Source organism: Urocitellus parryii, chromosome 1 (genome assembly GCF_045843805.1).
Source record: "Urocitellus parryii isolate mUroPar1 chromosome 1, mUroPar1.hap1, whole genome shotgun sequence".
Classification (NCBI taxonomy): domain Eukaryota; kingdom Metazoa; phylum Chordata; class Mammalia; order Rodentia; family Sciuridae; genus Urocitellus; species Urocitellus parryii.
In genome coordinates this window covers 20,809,023-20,833,100 of record NC_135531.1, presented here as the reverse complement: position 1 = coordinate 20,833,100, position 24,078 = coordinate 20,809,023, and the positions used below count along the sequence as shown (strand labels likewise).

Sequence of the window (24,078 nt, the reverse complement as noted above, 5' to 3'; positions counted from 1 at the left end):
ATGACAATTCTAAGTACAGCTCTTGGTACGGTTTTCTATTTACTTCAAGCCGTTTCTGGAGAAAGTGGCTATGCACAGAATGGTGAGTCATTTCTTACTTTTCTTTTTTTCTTTTTCTTTTTTTTTTTTTTTTAAGGATTTCTCAATATCTCTAGAGTATGCTTCAGGTTACTCAGTTCCCTGACAAACCTGAACTGGGCACTGGGTTGGTATGGAGCTCAAGAACTTGTTGTATGCTCTAACCACCAGTGTAGGAATGATACTGTGGGTGGCATATAAGGCTTCAGAATTGTTAAGAAGGAATATGTTGAATCTCAAAATGCATATCTTAAATGTTGATTGATGCGATGCCTCTGTTCCTAGAACACTGCTGTAGATACTACAAGAAGGCTTGTTAAAATATCTCTTAGATGATTTTAATTTGTCAGGATATTGAGCTGAATTTGTTTGGTTTTATTTTTAAGAGTTTCCCAAAGCATAAAATTTCCTGAAATATAATATACAGAGACAATAGCTTTGTCTGCATTGACCAGTGCTTATCAACAACACCTCAGAGTTTAGAACATAGCAGTCAACCAAAAACGTGGGAACATTTCCTCAAAATACTTGGGCTTGACAGATTCATTTAGATTCTTAGTGAATAACATATAGATCTGAGTGTGTTGGCTCATTGAAATACACATAATTGCCTCCATGTTCAATAATTTAATCATATGGAATAATTTTCTTTGCAATGTCAAAAGTGCTCAACACCTACAAACAGACTCCAGCTTCTTAATAAATACATTGTAATTACAACAAAACTATAGATGGAATTGTCTAGCAACAGCAGACAATTAAAAACAACAGTTAAAAACAACAGCAGACAACTAAAAAATAAAAAAAAAAACAAATTTTGTTTTCCCAATTAAATTCTTTCACTTTAAGACTTAAAAAGTATGTTCTGTAAGGAAAAGTATTTTCCTTAAAGACAATATCAACACATCAACCTAATGACTCAAATGTTTCTGGTCATGTTTCCTTAGTCATGCTTCCTTGGTTTAGCTATCTTGAGTCAATTTACTTAGTAATTGCCAAGGATGGAAAACCCTTGCATTTTCTCATTAAGGGAAGAGTCACAGGGGTGACATTTTCACAGCGTGAGCAGTTATGAGGGATGATCATTAGCATACAGAGGATGTTCTCTTGGGTTTGCTCAGGGTCCAAGGAACACTGTGGAAACATTAAGAATTTAGATGAAGTCTTTGATGCAATATATTCCACTATTACCTCTACATCTATGAAATTAGAAATGATTGTGGTCTAAAGTGCAAGCCTTAAATCTCTTCCTGGTGGCCATCCCTTTTCACAAAGAAATAAAAAATCTAACCTAAAGCTGAATTTTTACTTCAACTTCTTAATTTCAGATTTTTTTTAGATCTGTAACCATCCACCTACATGATCATATCAAAATATCTGCCATTTTGAAATGTAAAGAATTCACAAAATAATGAGCTGTTCTTACTTGAAAGACAAGTTAGTTTTCTGATAACCACAAGGATGATCAAGATACAAAAGGATACTTTTAAAAGTCCAAACCATTTAAATTGTTAATCAGCTATTTCCACTTAGCAGGAAGAAGTCTACAAGTTTCACTACCTTGCCTATAATACATAGTCCAAAAAAAAATTAACTTTTAATGCTTAGAAAATATTAATATATATCCTTAGATACTTAAATATTTACGTATTCGTAATATTAATATTTGACCATTAAAGGAATACTAGATTAATTCCTTCTATTAAAGTGTAATTTAAAAACCATAATGATAACACCACTACATTTTTTTTCAAAAGAATTTTCCAAAAGTTTTATGTATATTTTCAGAATCAGAATTCCGATTATCGTTCTCCAAAAATATGACACTGGCACAATTAACTCTTAATGAGTGATTACAGTGTTCTGATCCATTCAGTGACTCCTACAACACAAGCCCACATATCAGTACAGTGAGGCTCAGGGAGATTGTGTGACCTGACAGAGACCACAGCTACACAGACTAGACAGAGTTAAAATCACATCTGTGCATCAATGACACCAAAAGCTTTAGCTTTTATGTACACTGCTTTAACCTAAGAATTTAAAAATTCCTATCAAGAACATTCTCTCTGCCAAATACCGTGGAATTCTACAAGTCATTGAAGGGGATGTTTTGTTGTGGTGGTGGTAGTAGTTACAAAGCAATCCCACCCAATTAAATAGCCAATGAGTTCTGTCTTAAAATATAGTCACTTTAAGTGAAGGAAAAACTGTAAACTGTAAGTGCAGTGATTTGTATATTGTGGGTATATTATACGATAAACCTCCCTTTGTCAGACTGGATGTGTGAGGTCAGTGGAAGTCCTGACTAGTGCCTGTCAGCTACTCCTGTATGCTCTCTCTGGCTTATCTTGTATATTGAAAAATTAGGGACTAACCTGACCCCAGGATGTCTGAATCCAAACAGTGATGTATGTTCTGTTGTATAGAAATAGTGGAAGGACCAAAGTGAAAACATCAAGACAGTGTGAAAACTGCCTATAAAAGTAGGTTCAAACCACCCAGAGCCATTTCATGTAGAAAGGGGCCAGCTCTCAGGGAAGGAGATCGACATCTGTGAAATTAGAAATGATCGTCGTCTGGAATGCAAGCCCTAAATGGTGAACCACATCACTGCTTAGCACTGTCATCAGGAGGAGGACTATGGTCTGATGATGTAGGACCCTTGCTGTTGTTAGAATGGTGAACTGGACAGAATCTGGGGATGGTCAGAAAGGTATATGCCTGGGGTGGTGAGCAGTACCCACAGCTCTTGTCTAGCTGGCTGTTGGCGACTGGTCTCTTGGCCTGAACAGACTGTCACTCACCTGATTGGTCCATTCATAGCCAGATGGTTAACTTTCCCCACAGAGCTACTAGGTTATTTAAGTAGAGAGGGTACAGTTTGATCAGACCGTGACCTCTCACATTCTATCGAGGCTCGATTTTGGTAGACTCTGTACAGATTTTAAAGCCATAGAGGCATCAAATTTCTAGCACAATTAAAGTAAAATACCTCAGCCATAGACTCACACTTGGTCACTCTGGGAATGGCTCTGAGAACTCTGGATTTCCTCACGTCTTACAGCGAGTATATTTTGTGGTAGAGTTCTCTAGCCTCACTTTTCTATTAAATATTGTGAAATATGCATACAAAGTATCTATTGAGTCCTAGGGTCCAAGAGCTAGCTTAGGATATCAGCTCTCTGACACACTGTGCTTTCCAAAAGAGCTACAGGAAAAAAAAAATCCTTTGGTTCCCAAAACTCTTGCAGAATTTTGCAAATATCTCCAAGAAACACTATGAATAAAAGAAAATATCTTTAAGAGAAAAAGTAATACTTAGAGCAGTTACAGGATCTAATTTTCTAGTCACGTTTGCCTTGTTCAGTGGGTTAAGACAAACTGCCTTACAATGCAGATGCCAATACTACCTTTAGTTGGGATGCCTTTTGGTGCAAGAAAAAGAAATCCTTTAAAAGAGTGGACTTCTAACCATAAGATAGCCTTCATCTTATCATTTGAAAAAAAAAATTCTTGGGAGAAAATAAATGAAGGTAGTAATAAATTCAAAGTTAGATTAGGAAACACATGAATGGTGGTAGTACAGTATCTCTTTTTGACAACTTTTTCAATGTGACAAATATAAGATATACTAGTTAAAATAAAAGAAATAGTCTGTTCACTGCATCCTAGTTTTATGATACACTGATTCCATGATTGAAATATTTACAAATATTTGGAAGTCATTAACTGTAAGGAATTTTTTTTCATAGAAAACTCTGCATATTGGATTTTCGTTTCTGTTTTGAAATTTTTATCTGGTTTTTGCCTTTGGAATTTCCTTCTTTAGAAAAAAATCCTATCACTCCTTCATGTCTCCCACAAAAGTCTGTCATTTTACTAAGGTCATACCGTATATTAAGAGGATGCATCTATTGGCCTCATTAACAGCTGCATAATTGTCCCTCCCCAGGAGATGTGGAAGATGCAGAGCCAGATGACAGCTCATGCTATAGTCAGTTGTCATTCTCATGCTATAGTCAGTTGGAAGTGGATGGACCCCTGCACTCGCTAACCTGTGCTTTTGACAACCCATACATCAACAGCACCAATTTGAACTTTGAAATATGGTGAGAAACCTGGTTTCTATACTGCTTAGAAGAAAATCCCTCTCTCTTTCCATGGGTTCTTTTCATTCCTTGAAAAACAAAAAATGTCACACCATTTGCCATCAAATATTAAAGTCTAAGGAATTTCCAAAAGCCTCCTCAAATGCCTTCCTTTCCTGATAGAGTGAAGCAAAGCAGTGCTTACTGTTCATGTGTCAGGTTCCAAGAAAGAGGAAATGATGCTGTGGATCTTGCAGATTCCTTATTCCTCTAAACTCCACACCAGAACTTAAATACTGGTTCCTCTAGAATATTGCCTTCAAAAAAAATCTCTTTGCCCAATGTGAAGCGGTCTACTCTCTTCAGGTTGCTTCTGCAGTGAAATTGCCTGCTGTCTAATCCCAATACCAGTGCTCACTAACTTTTTGACCTGGAACAAGTTATATAACTTATGTAAGCCTCAGTTTCCTCACCAAAAAAATTAAGGTAACCAATCTCATAGGAAGGTGGGGGTGATTAAACAGTCTAAAACACAGAACGACTTCAGAGTGATCACCCAGTATGAGTGATGGATTAGAAATTAAATCATAATTCTGTGAATGTACACTTAAAACATTCACCCTCTTGACACAGTTTGACTTCAGATGGTTTACTCAATGTAAATTTTGCCTAAATCCACAGGAATAACTTTGGCTTTTGGATTCAAAAGGCTTCAGTTTGAAAGTAGGAAAGGAGCCCAGGGAACTTAATCTTCTTTCTCCCCCAAAAGTCATCTCCTAAGTTTGAGTGTTACTAACTCTGTGACTTGAAAACAAAACAAACAAAAAAACCTCTAATGTGAAATTCTGACTTGTGGCTGATTCCAAATTCATATCACATGACCTAATTTTTAGCTTCCTAGTGAGGAAAGTAATTCAAGATTCATCAGTAGTAAAGGAGAGTTTTTAAATGTATAGACTCAACTGACCAAATTACATTATTATATTGTGTACATATACAAATTTGTAATGACAAACTACACTATTATGCATTATTATGTTGCATTAATTAAAAATACTTTTGTTTAAATAAAAAGCCCCCCAGCATAAAAAATACATACATACTTGAGGCCATCTCTTACCATGTGTACAGTCAAGTTAAACTCTGAAATTCATCTTACTTTAATTTATGTGTACTTCGTGAATTTATTTAAGAAATCATTGGATAAATATGGTCACAGACTTAGAAAACCTTGCAGTATTCTCAGTCTGCTCTTATTAGTTCACTGCTAAAATACTCTACAGAGAGAGTAAGAACCTACAAAGTCCAGTATCTGTGCCACAACTAGACTATGCTAAAACAGCCAAACTGTTTATTCAAATGATATGCTCATTTTTATGGGCAAAACTCTACCACAGAGGTTTAACTTTCAGTGCTCCAACCAGTTACTTGGTGGACTGCTGTGAACACCTGGATTTCTCTTAACCACGCCAGGCTGACCATCCTATCCACTTTCACTCAGTGTCTGAACACTTCCTTGCCCACTTAAGCAAACCTGACCACTGCCCTCAATAAGTCTCTTGATTTTGCCTGTCCACAGCCTGCATTTGGCTTTTCCAGTTGAACTCAGGTATTGAGGTTGGGAATGGATTATGTTAAGATATGAATGGGAAACAGTAAAAAATACAAACTCCTAAGTAAATAAAGTAGTGCTAAGTTTGCAGCCAATTTTCTAACAGGTGTCTACACCTGAAGCTATAGATTAGTGCACCTCTAAAGCTAAGTGGAGGCATTGAGAATCAGGTAAACAGAGTGGTGGATTATGGGTCAAGCTAAGTTTATGTTCCACAATTAATCTATTTTTTGCAGCATTTTTTTCAGTTAATATAATTTATTAAAAAGAAATTGGTATTTACTGACAATGGTACATGCTGATGTCCTTATACCTGTGGAATTGTTGGTAGATGCCAGGTGCCATCTTTCAGAAGGCAGTGGGTCTACCACCTGCCCTGGGTGTGGCCACTACTTTCCTAGACTGAGAAACTGATTGACTTACTGTTCAGTGATCTGATCTCAGGCCTGGGCTTGGATTAACCAAGCTCACAGTGCCTCAGTACCAGCATGACAATTGACTAGTTCACATTGACAGATGCAACTCTCATAAAGATCTAAAGAGTCATACAGGGCTCAGAACCTATAGGAGTTGGTATTGGGGTAAAGATTAAAGGACTAAGAGGCCCAGTGGGTGGTAAATCAATATATATCTACTTTTACTGGCTTGAAGAAGCAGGTAGATCCTGAAAAGGTTTTCAGTCACCAAAACTCTAGCCTGATCTCTGGTGCCTGAGTGGGAAAGCAGAGGCTCTAGATAGTGGTGCCTAGAACAGGATCCCAACAGCAACACTGAACTAGCTGTCTGACAGGAGTCACTTAGGCTCTCTCATGAATATTTTCTTGCATGGGGATAAGGACTGAGTGTCTGCCACATGGCAGGTGTCTGTAAGTGGTGCTTAATTCTTTGAATGTGGTTCTATTGTTAATGGGGCATTTAATCTCAATCCTGAAGTAGGAGTCCTTCTCTCATTGACATTACCAGACCAAACTCCATAATAGTTTTTCTTTGGACCCCCACACTTTCCTGTGTGCATAATTTTCACAGTCTGCTCTCCCAAAGTGATTTTATTTTTCTTTATTTCCAGATTCTCAGGGCACAATAATCACTCCAAAACACCGCCTACAAATACCACTTCAAATATATCACTGTTTGTTCTCATCAATTACTGTCACAGTGGCAGGCTACACCCTGATCATCTACAGTTTAACTATTGGAATCTGTCAAGGATTGTTAATTTAGACATCTGTAAAATAAGTTACACTAACTCTCAAAATTGCTTAATGTTTTTGAACTATATTCTGTCTTTTAGGGCCATTTGAGGAATGAAAGCTACAGGTTTTGTTTGGGTTTGGTTTTAATTTGTTTTTTTCAATATTTGCATGCAAATATCTGTTAGTATCAACAGAAGAAATGCATCACCTGTACTGAACTATGCAATTTTGAAGGAGTTATAAAATTATGGTGGTGAGGTGAAAAAAATCACATCACATGATCTCCAGAAGTCTCTCCCTGCTTTCAGAACAAGAAAATTTGTACTAGTGGATTAGGGTTGACATTCCCTTGGAAGGCCCTAGAACATCAATTTCACCAGTCTATAGGGCTACTTTGATATTTGTTATATTCTTTCTTCCTCCAACCCTACCCCAAATACCGTAAAATAGTTCTGTTCAACAGAAATATAATGCACTGTGGAAATCTGTGAGCCACATCAGTAATTTAACATTTTTGTAATCACATTTATAAAAAGGAAAAGAAAATAGGTAAAATATTAATTTTAACAATATGTTTTATTGAGCTCAGTATATTTGAAATGCTGTGGTTTCAACATTTAATCAATATGAACAAATATTAATGAGATATTCTACATTCTCTTTTAAACTCAATATTCAAAATCTGGTATATAGTTCATACTCAGATCTCATTGTAATTTGAACTAACCATACTTCAAGTGTTGAAGAGCCACATATGGGGCAGTGGTTAGTGTGCTGAATTAGAACATAGTTCAGTCCTGAAGTAGGAGTCCATCTCTCATTTACTTTACCAGATTGGACTGTATAATCATTTTTCTTTGGACCCCCACTCTCTCCTGTGTGCATAATTTTCACAGTCAGATCACTCTAAATCATAACTCAAGCAACACATCAAGTAAATTGTTTTAACAATCAAGTAAATTGTTTTAAGGCTGGACATGGTGGTGTATGCCTGTAATCTGTGAGACACAGAAGACTGAAGCAGCAGGATCACAAGTTCAAGACCAGCCTCAGCAACTTAGTGAGACTCAGGGAATTTACCAAGACCCTGTCTTAAATTAGAAAATGAAAGGGCTGGGAATTAACTCAGTAGTACAGTTCCCTGGGCTCAATCCCCAGTACCTCCCCAAAAAATTTGACAAGTAAATTGTTTCTATTGAGTTAGACTGGATTGCATTGAGGAGGACTACTCACAGAGAAACCATTTCCTTCAATCACCTGAATTGAAGGTCAACATCACTAAACACACTGCCTCTTCTAATCTGCTGGGTTTATTTTTACCTCTCAGCAGGACTTTCCTTCCAAAGTAAAACTGAAAACAAAAATAGAACAAATATGGATGATTCAGAGCACATCATTCAAATTTACTAAAAAAATCTGTGGTAATCAGAACAATGTACTACTGACACAAAGACAGATAAATTGATCAAGAGGAAGAACAGAGAGTTTAAAATAGAATCCTACGCTCAAGTATAAGGTCCTTCTCTCATTTACTTTACCAGTAAGGCCCTGGGTTTGATTCTCAGGATGATATGTTAATTAATTAATTAATTAATTAAAAACCCATTAGGCCCTGGGTTGATTCTCAGCATGATATATAAATAAATAAATAAATAAAGGTCCATTGGCAACTAAAAAAAGAAATTTTCAAAATTACCTTAGATAATTTTCTGTTGTCTGTGTAAATTGTTTCCACATTTGCCTACTTTTAACATCTCTGTGGGACAACTTCCAGCTTCAGGAGTTCAGGCCCACTAAAAGTTTGCTCAGCCTCACAAGACAGTCATGTGGTTGTCCTTTGTTGCCCATTGCCCATGGATCTTGTTCTCTGAAAAGTGGCAGTGAGCTAAGAATACCATTTTGGATTCTTCCTAAATTCTGAAAATTCCAGAAACCTGCTACAGATTTAGGATCTTGAAGTATATAAGTTGATTTTTGGTACACATATCTATCATAAAATAATCACCACTATTAAGCTAATTAATATATCTGTAATGTCTCATTGTTACGACTCTTTTCTTTTATCTGTATATTCTGGGTATAATTCTTTTGTCAGATATATGAATTGCAACTATTTTCTGCTAGCTTGAAGCTTGTTGTTTCATTTTACATCCCCACACCTTTTCTTTCTTTCCTTTTTTTTTTTTTTTTTTTTTTTTTTTTTTTGAGACAGGATCTCACTCTGTTACCAGGCTGACCTGAACCATGTGACCCACCTGTCAGCCTCCTATGTCACTATGATTACAGGTGTTCCCCACCCCGCCCTGCTTCTTTTCATCTTTTTAATTGTGTATTTTAGTAAGCAAAAGCTTTTTATTTTGATGAAGTTTATAATATCTTTCTCTTTTCTGTTTAATGTTTTTTTCTGTCCTCACTACTCCCAATATTGGAAAGTTATTTTCTTTGGTTTTCTTCTAAATATTTCTCAGTTTTAGCCTTCACCTGTAGATATATCATTTGTATATAATTGTGTAGAAGTAAGGTTCATATTTTCCATAAATTTACTTGGTTATTTCAGGGCAATTTGCTGAAAAGATTTTCCCTTCTCCCACTGAATTTGTTGGGTTTCTGTATTTAAGATCAGTAAACCTTATATTTGAGCGTAGGATTCTATTTTAAACTCTCTGTTCTTTCTACTGATCAATTTATCTGTCTTTGTGTCAGTAGTACATTTTTCTGATTACCACAGATTTTTTTAGTAAGTTTGAATGAAGTGCTCTGAATCATCCATATTTGCTCTATTTTGTTTTCAGTTTTACTTTGGCTATTCTAGATTCTGGTATTTCCACATAAGTTTTAGAATCAACTTATTAATATTTTAAAATTCTTTCTAAGATTTTCATTACTATCATATAGACCAATTTAGGGAAAATTCTATTTTATCAGTTTTGAATTTACTAACCCATCAGCATACCTCTCCATTTATTATGTTTCCTGTAATATTTCTCAGCCATGTTTTGTATTCCCATGCAAAACCTTGAACAACTTTTATAAATTTCTTTCTAAGTATTTTATGTTTTCTTTGCTATTATAAATGGAACTGTCACCTTGAACTTCATTTTCCAATATTTCATTCTAACCTACAGAAATAGAATCAATTTTTGTCTAATGACCCTGATGAATTTATTAGTTCTTATAGGTATATTGGAGGTAGTTTATAGTTTTAAATGTGAACAAATATGCTTTTTGCAAATTAAAGAAGTTTTTTTTTTTTTCCTTTTTAATCAGGATTCTTTTTCTCTGGTTCTCTTGTCTTATGAACCAGCTCAAACCCAGTTCATAAGTTCTACTATTAAATAGAAATGTAGAAAGGGCCAGTCATGGTGGAACATGCCTGTAATCCCAGTGGCTAGGGAGGCTGTGGCAGGAGGATTGAGAGTTCAAAGCCAGCCTCAGCAAAAGTGAGGAAATAAACAACTCAGTGAGACCCTGTCTCTAAACAAATTACAAAATAGGGCTGGGGATGTGGCTCAGTGGTAGAGTGCCCCTGAGTCCAAAGTTCTATTCCCAGTACCAAACCATCCCCCAAAAATAAGAAAGAAAGAAAGAAAGAAAGAAAGAAAGAAAGAAAGAAAGAAAGAGTGAGTTCCCTTATCTCTGGTCCTGATATAAGGAAAATAATTAATGTTCACAATTTTTCCATGCTATGAACTATAGATTTTTTTTTTTTTTTGTAAATGCCTTTTAAACTACAGTTTTTGGATTTTTTTTTTTTTGGGTTTTTTTTTTTGTTGTTGTTTTGCTTTTTAAGGAAGTGACCTTCGAACTATACATTTTTTTTTTTAAATTCCCTTACAATTGAGGAAGTGACCTTCAATTACTTGGTGGCTGAGAGTTTTGTCATGAATGGATGTATAATTTTTTCAAGTATACTTTCTTCATCTATTGAAGATGAACAGACTATTTATGTCTTTTGCTCTATTAATATGGTAAGCTATATTATTGATTCTCTGTGAATATTGAACCTATTTTGGTTTCCTGGGACTCACCCTTACTTGGCCATAATTTGTTAACATCAATTGGTAATGAGCATAATTTATTTAAAAAACTAGAACTATTCAGATTAGTTTCTATGTGGATCAGTTTTACTAGCTTGTATTTATAAGAATTTTTACTATACCAAAGTTATTACAGGTATTGACATAAATTTTAAAATTTCCTTTTTATAATTCACAGCCTATTGTGATAGTTCCTGTTCATTCCAGATATTGGTCATTTATACCTTTGTTTTCTGTTCTTGATCTGTTTTGTTTAGGGGTTTATCAACCAAAATTACCTACAAAAATCACTTCAGTTAACCATTAAGTGTATGTGGTTTTATGTATATAACTCTTGAGACTTGTAGCATTTCCTTTAACTTCCCCTGTGTTCGCTCACTTGGTCAAAGTTTCTCAGCCATTACTTCTATTATTTCTGGAGGACATCAAAAAAAAAAAAAGAAGTATTTTCATTCCTGCCTCAACAAAGTGTGTGTTTTTCAAAAAAATATAGGAATTTCCTTTACCTTCCATGAGCCTGATTGAAGTATTTCAGGTACATCCTCATCTAATGTCTAAGTAAATCATTGAGAATAAGGGCTGCAGGAAATCCACTTCAATTTAGTTTATTCTTTTTCTCTCTTGAGTGTGCACTCACCCACCCACATCCCTAAGAACAGGGAAGCTGAAACATACCTATAATATTATTCTCTTTGATACACAATTCCTAGCTAAATTAACACAGATTGCCTTTTTGTTTCCACAGTGGTTCCCTTCTAGGGGTACATTGCCTCAATTTTAATAAACTACAAAACAAATACTTTATCAAGACAAAAAAGTTTTTACTTATCGGAAACAGCATTGTATGTGTGAAGCTTGGAGGAAAGAATTTAGCTTGCCAAGAAGTGAATATAGCCAAAATAGGTAAGCAGCTGTATAAGGGAATATGGTTGTCCTTGGTGAGATACCTGTAGACACTGGTTTGATCCTCCTGTGTGTTTAAAGTAGGGCAATTGTGGAGACAATCTATAATAGACAATATCAAATTCTTTAAGGCAATTTTTTAAATAAATGAAAAATTTGACACTTATACAAATTACTTCTATTTGAGAATTCGGTGGATCTTCAAGCTGAGCCATGAAATGGTGTTTAACTCCCAGAGACTGAGGGAAGAGTAAATCAATATGTTGCATCTAACTGTAGCTGAGCCTCCTGTTTTTCATCCACATATGTCCTTCCCTTCTTCATCTTGTTTTCTCCTGACTTCCTTCTCTTATTATCCCTATATTCACTTCATATTCTTAGTGTGTTTTGTTAATTATACATGTATTTTTACAAGTAAATATATATTCAATATGAGTATAGTTCGCCAATGGAAGAGAATAAATAAGGAGATAGATAAATAGATGGATGGATTGATAGATAGAGGATTGGATGATAGGAGACAGATTAATTTTAAGAAGTTGGCTTATGTGATTGTGGAAGGCGGTAAGTATGAAAATCTGAAGGCTAAAACAGAAGACTGGGAAATCACATAAAGGGCAGATGTTACAGAATTGAGTAAAAATTCTGCAGGGCATAAAACTCAAGCAGATTTTCTTCTATAGTGTTTTCTTGAAACAAACTTGCTCCTTTTTCAAGAAACCTGGTTGTTTGTTCTTAAGGCCTTCTACTGATTGAATGATCCCTATCACATTATGGAACGTAATCTGCATCACTCAAATCAGGTCTTTTAAAAGACAGTTTTACTTGGTATTTGATCACCTAGCCAAAGTGATGTGAGAAATATCACAACTCCATAAAAGACTTAATGAGGAGAGAAGCAAGGGAAATCTGATTTGACATAGAATATACACATTGCATTTTGCTAAAAAACAAATGATTTAGTAAAGTTGCAATTTGAATTGGTGCAGTGGAAAATTAACTGATTATATATATAACATATATAAATATATATATCTGAGTGTGTGTGTGTATACACACACACATTTATATTGGCTAAAAAACATGTATATGGGTAAAAATGTTTAAAATTATTGAAGAGAAATAGAATTTAAATGCTATAGTTCTTTATTTCCCTCTCCTCAGACACCTTTCACCACCAAAGGCAAATCAATGGTAAGAAAGCAATGTTCATTAGAGACAAGAAAGAGTGAGAAAACTAGCTCAGATTTGTTTCAGACAGGTGGCAAAATAAAGAATAAAAGCAGAGGTTCCATGTGTGAGCAATTATCTTGGGGGTGGGAGTAAATATAGTGAAAAGGCAACATTAGTAGATGGTTGTGCTGTTGTCCAGACAGTAACATTGGCCACATCAGTGAGAGCACTTTCTAAGGTGAGGATACCAATAGGATATCACTGAGTTAGGCATAAGCCAGCTGGGTTTTGGTCATTTGGAGACCAGATTCAAATGGATGGATATTCACTTGGTGCAGTGCACAATGGCGCCATATTTAAATGCTCACCATTTACATCCCAAATGTGAATTACCATCTTTGAAAGTGGACAGAAAAGACAGAGATTCTTGGTCTTCTGACACAGGGCTCAACACCAGGGGAGAGCTCATTCTTATACAAAGCCATGTCAGCACCCAAGTCCCTACAAGCACATAAAGGCTCACAGCACACCCACATTCAGATCCAAATCTCATGTACTCAATGCCAAAGAGTGCCACATTCAGCACAGCCCCAACAGCAGACTGCACACCTGACAATTCTCATCTGAGGAGGAATGGGAAGTATAGTGGGTACACAGCTGATAATACAGGATCCTGAGAAAGGGGTGATGTGTCTTTCTTGGGGCTTTGGAAAGTGCTCCTGGGCAAGCAGGAGGGGAAATCCTGCAGACTTACATCTTCTCCTAGCTCCTACTGTGACATTTCAGTTTAACTGAATTTAAAATGAATGCTCCTAATTATGCCCCAGAGCCAAAGCACCTCTGTAACCACCAGCTGCCTCTCTTACATCCTTTCCTTTAGGTGCCCCACACTGAATAAGTGACAGCATTCTGCCTCCCACTGTGCTTGGCAGCATACATTGACATGTTCAGGTTGTACAAGAATATCTTAATTTTTTAGATGTTGCTTCAGGAATGAACGCCTTTTCCTCCTTTGGCCATAGATCCATTTTGGCTAGAGGCAATGCTGTCTGGAGAGCTCTGGACAAGGCAGTGTGATTTCACACAATGAGAAACCAAAGCTGAAGGAAGAGTGAGCCTAGGAAGCAGACAGAACTGGACTCACATCTTATTCAACCACTCAACAGGGGGCAGAACTTAATTAGTCTCCCTGATGTTCAGATTCCCCATAAGGACAGGGGTGCTAAGCAGCTAATGTTTGAAGGCAAGTCCCTCAGCACTTAGTAGCTGTGCAATCAATGTTCCTCTGTTCTTCCCTGAGCTGCTCCATTATTGTTCAGAGTCCTTGGGGGACAGTGACCAGCAGGGCCTTAGTCTCAGAAGCATTTGCTGAGAATGTGAATGAAGGCAGGTGTAAGAGGGTCACAGGGATCCTCTGTGGGGCTGTTTCTCCTCACACACTTTCTTTCCTCCTGACCCTCTCTAGGTCATCTTTGCTTTAGATGGTATAGATGAGGGTTAAATAAAAAGTACCCCTTCTACAAAGTCCCCAGGGTAAAGAAGAAGCCATTTGTTTTTCAGTCCCTCTAAGGCCATGTCACCCCAGTACCACAAGTTAATAGAATATCTGGGGCAAACTCTACAAGTGTTTACTTGATTGGGCCAGGAGCCTGGCTTATCAAGAGGGGCTCAGATAGCTCCACAGTGGCCCACACACCCTCTCATTAACAAGAGGATCAGGTCATTCATGCAGGAGTAGTGGCCCCATCCTCAGAAAGCTGAATTCCCTGACTCTAATAAAGGAGAAACCAAGACACAGCAGTCTCACATCAAAGATGAGGAAGAGGTCCAATGCTGCTGCTTTCCTGGGAAACCAATACCTTTCTCTGGACCTGTTCTGCCTGAAATCATCCCTATCTGCCTCCAGCAGCTAAACTTACACTGAATAAGTGACAGCATTCTGCCTCCCACTGAGTGAGGCAGGCAGGCTGAAGGAAGAGGCCCAAGAGGAGCTCAGAGTTAATGCAGCTGAGGTTGACAAAGAAGAGCTTTGAGGCCACTCTGAAGTTACAAGCAAGGCCCAGCATGCAGGCACTTCACTCTGGGTAGCCAAGATGAGGTGCAAGGTCCCACCATCTCCCTGTCTTACTGGAAGAATGAAAACTCAGAGTCTTGAGACTTCTTGCTTGAGGATATTTAGTAACACCTTCTCTGATATTCCAGAGGTAAAGAGAATACATTTTGTTATGAAATTTGCACTGGATGTAACAAATAAGACCCTAAACATATGATATTTGACACCCTACGTCTATTGCTTACTCACATCAAAGGCAAAATTATATTCCTAACTTGTGAAGAGTGCTCCTTTAAGCAATAATTAGGGCTTCCCACATCCTGTAGCTACATCATTGAACATACACATGCAAATGAAGGAAGAGGAGTGCACTCAGGGAATCACACAGGGGAGGGTGAGAGTGTTTCTGCACCAGGGTTGGAGCTGGTGCAGTCACTTTCACTCATCATTCAGGCCACACCCTGCTACAAGGGTAGCTGGGAGACAGATTCTGGACTTGAGCCCAGGAAAAAGAAGTGATGGCTTTAATTTGTTAGCTGCTTACTGAGCCACATATGGTCAGAACGATTTTCAGTGTAGGTGGATATTTCATAGGATCATGGCTGGATGTGATGGTGCACACTTGAAAATCAGCATCTGAGGAGGTTAAGGCAGGATGATGGAAGTTCAAGGCCAGTCTCAGCAACATAAAGAGGCCCTAAGCAACTTAGTGAGACTCTGTCTCAAAATAAAAAATAAAAAGTGCTGGGGATGTGGCTCCAAGGTATAGTTCTCCTGGGATCAATCCCTGGTTTTATATACATACATTATATATATATATAATCCTTCTTTCCTTGATGACTTTATAGACAGACTTCATTTCTTTTTTCCTACTCAGTTAAACCTGAGGCTCCTTTTGACATAAAAGTCATCTATCGTGAGGAAGCCAATGACTTTGTGGTGACTTTTGATACATCACACTTGAAGAAGAAGTATGTACAACAATTAATGCATGACATAGCCTACCGTCAGGAAAAAGATAAAAAGGATTGGATGGTATGTAGATCAATCATGTTGCATAGTAAAAACTTCTAAATGTTATATAAATTATTGTCGCAGAAGTGCATTTACTCCAGGAAGTCTTAATAATTTTGTTTTCAGAATGCACCCTTTACTGAAAGAAGCTCCCAATATTGTGTCAGCTTTGGGCCCTATGTGCATGCATCTTTCCCAGCCTGTCCTTGTCTTGCTCTGATTTTCCCCCTTACTCTATTTTTTGTCTTTATAACATTTCTAGCTCAGTTAGATAGCCACATAAATGGAGACCAAATGGATCCTCACAATGCAAAGCCCTCAAAAAGTGCCATGCCTAGTACCACACTCTTAGGCAAAACACTCTTTGAATGGTTAGCAAGAAGATGTGACCGCCATTTGATTTGAGCATTTGGGGGAGCATGATGAGGTAAGGGCAGATTCATCTCTATTTTCTTTTTATTTTCAAGTCTGAGGTCTTAGTCATTGAACTTAATATCTATTCTTTATTATCTGGATGGTTATTTAGTCTCTTTCTTCATGGTTTTCTGAGTTTGGACTATCTGGCTGTAGTTGAAAGGAAGTGTAAGAAGTGTAGAAGATTCCAGGTATCAGGTTCATCTTAAAGCACTACCTAAGGATGCCTTCTCTTTCTGGGGACTGAAAGAATGCCTACTTACTGCCACTGCCCTCCTTGCTCAGGCCAGGAACACCCTTGTTTGTTTGCAGTATGCAAATAACATTGCACAAATATACTCCCTGCCAAACAGTGACTCCCTTCTTTTATTCACCCCATACACACATGGAGAGAGACTGAATGACATTAATCCTACTGTTTTCCATTATTCATCTAAAAATCGTACAAATGGAAAACAAATACTGTGGAGAAAGGAAGAATTTTGGATAATGCTTCCAAGACTATCAGTTTGCTCTCTGGGGATAAAAAATAAATCAGAATTCTACCCTCCATCATACACTTATCTATGTAAACATACAATAATAAAAATTATAAGGCAATTTAAAACTTAGGATTATATTGCCACATCTACAGCTGATGGATCACTAAAATCTATATAAAGAGCTCTTATAAATCATTAAGAGACAAATATCACCATAGAACAATGAATAAAAATTTGAAAAAAAAATTGCATATATAAGAAATATGTGAATTTAGTAAATATACAAAAACTAATCCAACATATGTAAATGTAAATAACAATGCAATATGATTTTCAATCAAATTTTTCCTTTCCTTCATTTTTCCTTCCTTAAGGATAATACAAAGTGTTGGGAATGCTATTGCCTCTGTTTTGATATTCAAGATGTAAAATCATCTTTCTGGAAGGAAATTATCTTGCTCACTAAGCTATGCTGTCCTCTCCCCTTGCCACATGAAAGGAGAAAGAAAGAAAAAGAAGATACTGAATTGTGAGGAGGAACTGGGAGCCTGGGAAAGACCTACCTCTTCCCAAGCTTGGAGACATTACCACCTGTATAAAGACCTATTCTATCACTGTTCTCTTTGGCTGCTCATGCATCATTTATGAGCTCACAGCCTCTGTCCCTAATTCTGCTGCTGAGCCCTCTATGTATTTAAGCTCCTTAGTCTGACAAATATGAGAGAACTTCAAGAGGGTGCCTATGTGACTCAAGGAACTGAACTTGAAGTGATTTGAAAGATCTAGGCAACACTTCATTTTCCATCCTAAAAATATATTGGCACATTTTTCTCCTTAGCACGTGAATTTATCCAACACAAGACTGACCCTCCTGCAGAGGAAACTGCAAGCTGATGCAATGTATGAGATTAAAGTCCGATCCATCCCATATGGTGTATATTATGAAGGCTTCTGGAGTGAATGGAGTCCAAGTTCCCACTTCAGAACTCCAGCAGTCAACCATGCAGGTGAGGATGGCTGTAGGAAGTCCTTGTCCCCTACAATGCTTTGTGTGTCAAAGTGTGGGAGAGAAAGTGAGATGGAGTTGCTGCAGATAACACCTTAGGACTCCCCCTGGAGGGTGTCCTTCCCCTTTTTTGCCCCTTCTATGAAGAATAAGGGAACAAGGGAACTGTGTCTTTAGTAGCTCAGTACTGAGACAGCTTGTGTTGATGCTACTGCCTCAGGTGTTTGTGAGAGCTCCTGATATTTCTCAATAAAATCTCTACTTACCACCTCCCATTTATCACTTTTGGCTAGGATTCCAGTGGCTGGTCTCTCTAAGATCCCTCTAGGGAAAACTTTCTCTAAGGCAGGTAGGCAGGACAGTTAAGTTGTCTCACTTCTCCTTTTCAGAATGTCCTTGGGATGTAGGAGATAATAATGACCAGAAGAGCCAGAGAACATGACTCAGGAAGGTGCTTGAAGCACCAACATAGACCTTCCATTTAGGAGGTTGGGGAAGGTATTCTACTAGACCAGCCCTCATCCTCACTCTGGAACTTGTTGCACCTGCAGGGTGAACATTCACCTCATCACTCTCTGCGTTGTCTTCTTCCTCTTGATGGTGGGCATCAGGCAAAGAGTGGTGGTACCTTTGATGCTCAATCACTTTTATATTTCAAGTGGCTCATGTTCTTGCCCTGATCATCCAAGTCTGTGCCACATAAACCTGGCACATCAGTTTATTTACTAAAGAACCACTTACCAAAAAATAATAAATAATCCTGCGCTGCTAAATAAACTCAAACCATCCTGAAAGTCTATCCCAATGCATGCTTACTGAATACTAACCCTTATCTATCCTTGTGTTTCAGGGGAAATGAATCCTGTTTTACTGATTATCAGCATTGTGAGTTTTATCTCGATGGTTCTGTTGGTCATCTTAGCCTGTGCGTTATGGGAGAAAAGGTAACTTTCTTTAACTAATCAAGAGGGTGATTTTGTGGGATCCTAAACAATCAGAGCTTGAGTGCCACTTATTATTGAGAAAACAGCAGAGGGGAAGCAGAAACTTCAGAAATCATAACACCCAGTATCCTCTCCCATTTATAGGTGATAGTAAATTTCCACGGTTGATTTCCTAAAAGGCAAAAATACGTAAATAATCATAAGGCAAACTCTCTTCCCAAAATAAGAATTCTTTAACCAGTATTTCCCAACCTTTTCCTCCAAGGTCTCCTAAGGAGCATTGAAGCCATCAACCCTGGCAATGCAGAATATTTGTGGCCCTTACTTTCCACACACAAATTCATGAGATTGTTATATTCTGCCTTATGAAAGAGCCATGGTATGGGGGCTGGGGTTGTGGCTCAGTGGTAGGACGCTTGCCTAGCATGTGGGAGGCACTGGGTTCAATCCCCAGCACCACATAAAAACAAAAATAAATAAATAAATAAAGATATTGTGGCCATCTACAACTAAAAAAATAATTTAAAAAAAGAAAGAGCCATGGTTGTTTCATCATAAAAAATGATTTTTTTAAATATGCTTGAGTTTTTACTTAATGTTCTAGGAAGACATTCTCAATTTAGGAGCACATATCCTGGCATTACAAATATTCTGATTTGAAAAGCAGTACTTTAAAGCAATTTCCCAAAGTAACTGAGAATATATCCCCACTTCCACAAAATTTAGGGAAAAGAAATTACTGCTAGTAAAGAAATGGAATAAGATGGCAACATCTACATTGGGAATAAATGATCAGGTCAAATTTCATTCCTATAACTACATTGAAACTACTACCTCATTGTTAGCTTCATGATTGCTCCCTTCTAGGGCTCTTTTCCAGAGGTCTTTCATGGTCATGTCCTGTTCACAGAGTTTAATGCTCTGTCCATGGTACTCAATAAGTACAGCATAATTATAAAACTACTCTTCTGATTCCTGGCTCAGAATAAGTAGAAAGGCCTATTGTGTCTTCTCCCTCTGCCATTCATTTCATATATCAGTGTCCTCTGATTGCAGGATTAAGCCCATTATATGGCCCACTCTCCCTGATCATAAGAAGACTCTGGAACAACTGTGTAAGAAACCAAAAAAGGTAAGTGCTTTTGGTGCTCAAAGAAGCAATCTGCTGGTGGCATTCCATAGTCAAGAATGATTTTCTAGGGAAAATAATATCTGAAACTCTACTTTTGGTCTTTAACACATCCCATAGGGTTCCTTCTAAGATCCTAGGTGTATCTCCCAGGAGGTAGAAAACCAAAATGAACTACATGTCTTAGAATTTGTAAGGTTCTCAAGCTAGGGGTCACTTCCAGTCCTGAAGTGTCCCAGCATCTCCAGAATCAAAGGATCAACTGAGGAACATTTGGCAAACTCTTCAAAAATTCCTTTAGACATTTATTTCTCTGAACCAATCATTTGGTGGCACATCACTCTGTGCCATTCTAATGCCTCTCTCTTTTTCTGTGCAGAATTTGAATGTGAGTTTCAATCCTGAAAACTTTTCGGATTGTCAGATTCATGAAGTGGATGGAATTCAATCTAGAGATGAAGTGGAAGGCTTTCTGCAGAATACTCTTCCTCCACAGCTAGAGGAGTCTGAGCAGCAGGGCCTTGGTGGGGATGTGCATGGTCCCAACCAGCCCTCCAGGATTGCAGCCATTACCCCAGAAACTTTCAGAGGAGATTCATCCCTCAGATGCCTGGCTGGGAATGTCGGTGCATGTGCCACCCCATTACTCCCCTCCTCCAGGTCCCCAGACTGTAGGGAGGGTGGCAAGAATGAGCCTCCTGTATACCAGGGCTTGCTTCTTAGCCCTGGAACTACAAACAGCACCCTGCCTCCACCATTTCCTCTCCAATCAGAAATTCTGACATTGAACCCAATTGCTCAGGCACAGCACATCCTCACTTCCCTAGAACCAAATCAAGAAGAAGCTTATGTCACCATGTCCAGTTTTTACCGAAACCAATGAAGAGTAAAAACTCCAAGTCTGTCCCATTACACCTAACAATGGTTTCTGGGAAGGAGAGTCAAAGAGTTTCTACTCCTCCTCATAGCACAAAGAGAACAAAGTTGATTTAACCCCACTACATCATCCACAGAATTTTGAGACATCACTTTGATCAGATGATTCATAACATTCAACATGAGGCGACAACATTCTTCTTCTAACATGTTGATTTGGTCATTAGGTTTTCGATGACCCAATGAATTAACTAGTTAAGGGGAAAAAACAGGAAAGAAAAAAAATAAGAATGAAGGAAAGGATGGAGAAGGGAAGGAGGCATGAAGGAAGGAAGGGAAGGATATTATATTATTGTTGATTATTATGCTACTATATAGCCAATGCTGCACTATGTGCCCTGCACATCTTGTCTCACTTCATCCTCACAATAATCCTGAGGTGGGTACAATTATTGTTATGATTATCCTCTTTTTTATAAATGGTAAAATTGAGAATGAAGGCTTTAAGTAACTTGTCTAAGTTGCCCACTTGGTCAGGGGAGGGAGCCAAGGTCTGATGCAATCCCCCTGAGCCACAATCCTTTCTCTTAACTAGGGATTACCCTGTTCTTGAATGCAAACCTCACTAATAGCTGGGAGATTATATGGTTTATTATCCAACATGGGTCACTTTTGAAAGGGAAAGGGGAAATTATTAAATAATCACTCCAGAACAATAAGCATAAACTAGGACCATCCAGACAAACTTAGACCCATGATCACCTTTATAGCTCTGGATGTTGCCAAGAACTTTAGGGAGACGAGGCCCCCCACTGAGGATGGAGAAGAACAGAATGTGAACATTTGACATCCGTTCCATTTCCTTTCTTGGTCTGGATAACTGTCTCACAACCAGCTCAAACCAAGTCAAGGAAGCTGAACAACGTCAGCAAACCCCTCTCCCACATGCCCCTGACCCTGTCTATGGAATCACACAAGGCAGAGGTGGCCCAGGGAAGTGAAGGACATGGGTTCAGGGTTTTGTTTAGGGTTTATAGTTGTTTGTGTTTTGAATTTTCTTTTTTGTTCTGTTTGTTTTTTGTTTAGGAAAACTAAGAGTTTGTTTGTTTGTTTGTTTGTTTTTAATTTTTGTGTTTGTTCCATGCTGTCTGTGAAGGGGGTTTTAAGTTGTGGACTAATGAATCCTATCTATTAGCTTATTAACTGGCCTGACTATTGGCCTACTAATAATCAAACCATTTTATTCTTCTGATAACTGTTTTTCCCTTCTTTCCTCCACATTAGTAGGAATGACTACAGTGTCATAAATACCATGACCATTTAGTTTTGTGTAGTGTTTCTGTGATTTTAAAAATACTTCTATAAGCATTCCCTTTCATCTCCTTGACAAGCATTTATAGAAGGCCTGCTATGTGCTAACCAGAGTGTTAGGAACAGGAGCTCTGAGGACACATAAGAATGGGTCCCTGCCTCCTAGGATGCAAAATTTAACAAAGGTTACAGCTTGTAAGCAAATGCTTATTTGCAAAATTCTAACACAGAGGCAGGTTGGAAGCACTCTGTTGAAGACAGAGAAAATGCTACCAAAATGACATAAATCTGCCTAGAGGAAAAGTAGAATCTGCTTGGTACATAAATAGCCAAAGACGTTTCCAACAGGTGGGCAGGTGATATGATATGTACATTTTGTAAACATGGAAGCTGAGCCTCAAAGAGGAGGTCACACAAAATCTTATGCCGACCTTGATCTCTAATATCCACAAAGGTTCTTTGAAGGATTTATTATCATCTTTGGCTTATGAGAAAATTGGGACACAAGACAGAGAGGACTAATAAATCTCTCAAACTTGCATGATGAGCTAGGACTAGGAATCATAATCTTGTATCCCTGATGTAAATAGACAGTCTTTTTCAGAAAGGAAAAGATAACTGTAGAAGATCATCAAAGTCCTTCTCCAGCTTTAAAACCCTCTGTTTCCGAGTTGTTTGGTATTTTGTTATAACTTGCATTTAGTGTGTCTCTCTGTAATTGAAGATATTGAAAATCCACGTATGATATAATCACAACTGCTGCTAATGCTGGATTATATATTCAGGACTATATAATGCTAGATTGCTGATTGGTTTTCCCCGATGCCCTCTTACATGTCATTAAGAAAGAAAAGCAAGTCGGAGACAATGTATAAATCAGAAAGTCAACAGCCAGTTCCATATAGCATAAAAGGAAAAGACAATTGGGAAATAGCCAAATGATTTGATCAAGCACAGATCCAGGATGCCCTGGATTGTTCAATCTATTTTCTAGCTTTTGTTTCTCTCTGTTCAGTATAGTTTCCAAAAAAATATATAGTTTCAGAAAAATCCAAGTATGGGCTATTTCAGATGTGTTGTGTGTACTTGTGTTTTCTTAGCTCTTCTGAAAGTGCTGCAAGACTTAGAACTAGTCAAGAAAATGGTGAGAATATATAATGGGGAGCCTGGAAATGATACTGTGAGATGGCATTTTTATCAGTTTAGTGGTGTTTCTTTAGGGTTATTAAAAATATCCATTATTCACTACAGCAAAGGTCTCTGATTAGTTTATTTTCACAGGCATTACTAACATTTTGTAGAACTGCTACGTCTATAAATGTAAGATGATGTAAGATGTGTGTTACCATCTCATATTTAATTAAATGCTATGGAACTCTTCCTGACTGTACTGTGTTCTGTGAAGACTGTAGATAGAGGAATACCCAGAATGGACCACAGGTCTCAAAGACACTGGACACATCCTGTCATTTACTGTCATTTTACAGGTTTGGATTTCCAGAGAAATATTTTTTACATCAATTAATTGTCAACTCACAATTAATAGCAATTTGTTGAGGACTCACACTGGACTGTTCTACATACTGCTGGATCCTGAGGTTAGAGAGATGAAATGTGGCACAATTACATTTACATGCAAATTTACAATTACATCTGACATTTTTATATGTAAATGCAATTGGGTCCCACTTCATCTCTCACAATCACAGGGAACAAAAGATACATGGGACTGGTCACAATGTCATACCACTGCTTTAACACA

The 24,078-nt window shown here is 37.7% G+C and overlaps 1 protein-coding gene across 2 annotated transcripts; it reads left to right on the top strand.

Moving 5' to 3' along the window:
- Nucleotides 1–21,134, top strand: LOC113191905 (interleukin-7 receptor subunit alpha). Of its 2 annotated transcripts, XM_077795536.1 has the most exons (8): nt 1–82; nt 4,034–4,190; nt 11,757–11,914; nt 16,018–16,175; nt 17,889–18,057; nt 18,907–19,000; nt 20,057–20,132; nt 20,509–21,134. In XM_077795536.1, exons 1-8 carry the CDS (start codon nt 1–3, stop codon nt 21,010–21,012), a joined length of 1,398 nt encoding a protein of 465 aa, XP_077651662.1. In that variant the 3' UTR covers nt 21,013–21,134. The 2 variants fall into 2 exon arrangements, with proteins under 2 accessions (XP_077651662.1, XP_077651666.1); XM_077795540.1 differs by lacking the exons at nt 18,907–19,000; nt 20,509–21,134 and having other exon boundaries at nt 20,057–20,136.
- Nucleotides 21,135–24,078: the final 2,944 nt, after the last annotated feature.

Bases quoted from the DNA above. Each gene is read 5' to 3' on its own strand.
- LOC113191905 (XM_077795536.1), top strand. From the start codon at position 1: ATGACAATTCTAAGTACAGCTCTTGGTACGGTTTTCTATTTACTTCAA. The intron at 11,915-16,017 runs GTAAGCAGCTGT...TTTCCTACTCAG, and splicing joins AGTGAATATAGCCAAAATAG to TTAAACCTGAGGCTCCTTTT. The intron at 18,058-18,906 runs GTGAGGATGGCT...CTTGTGTTTCAG, and splicing joins TCCAGCAGTCAACCATGCAG to GGGAAATGAATCCTGTTTTA.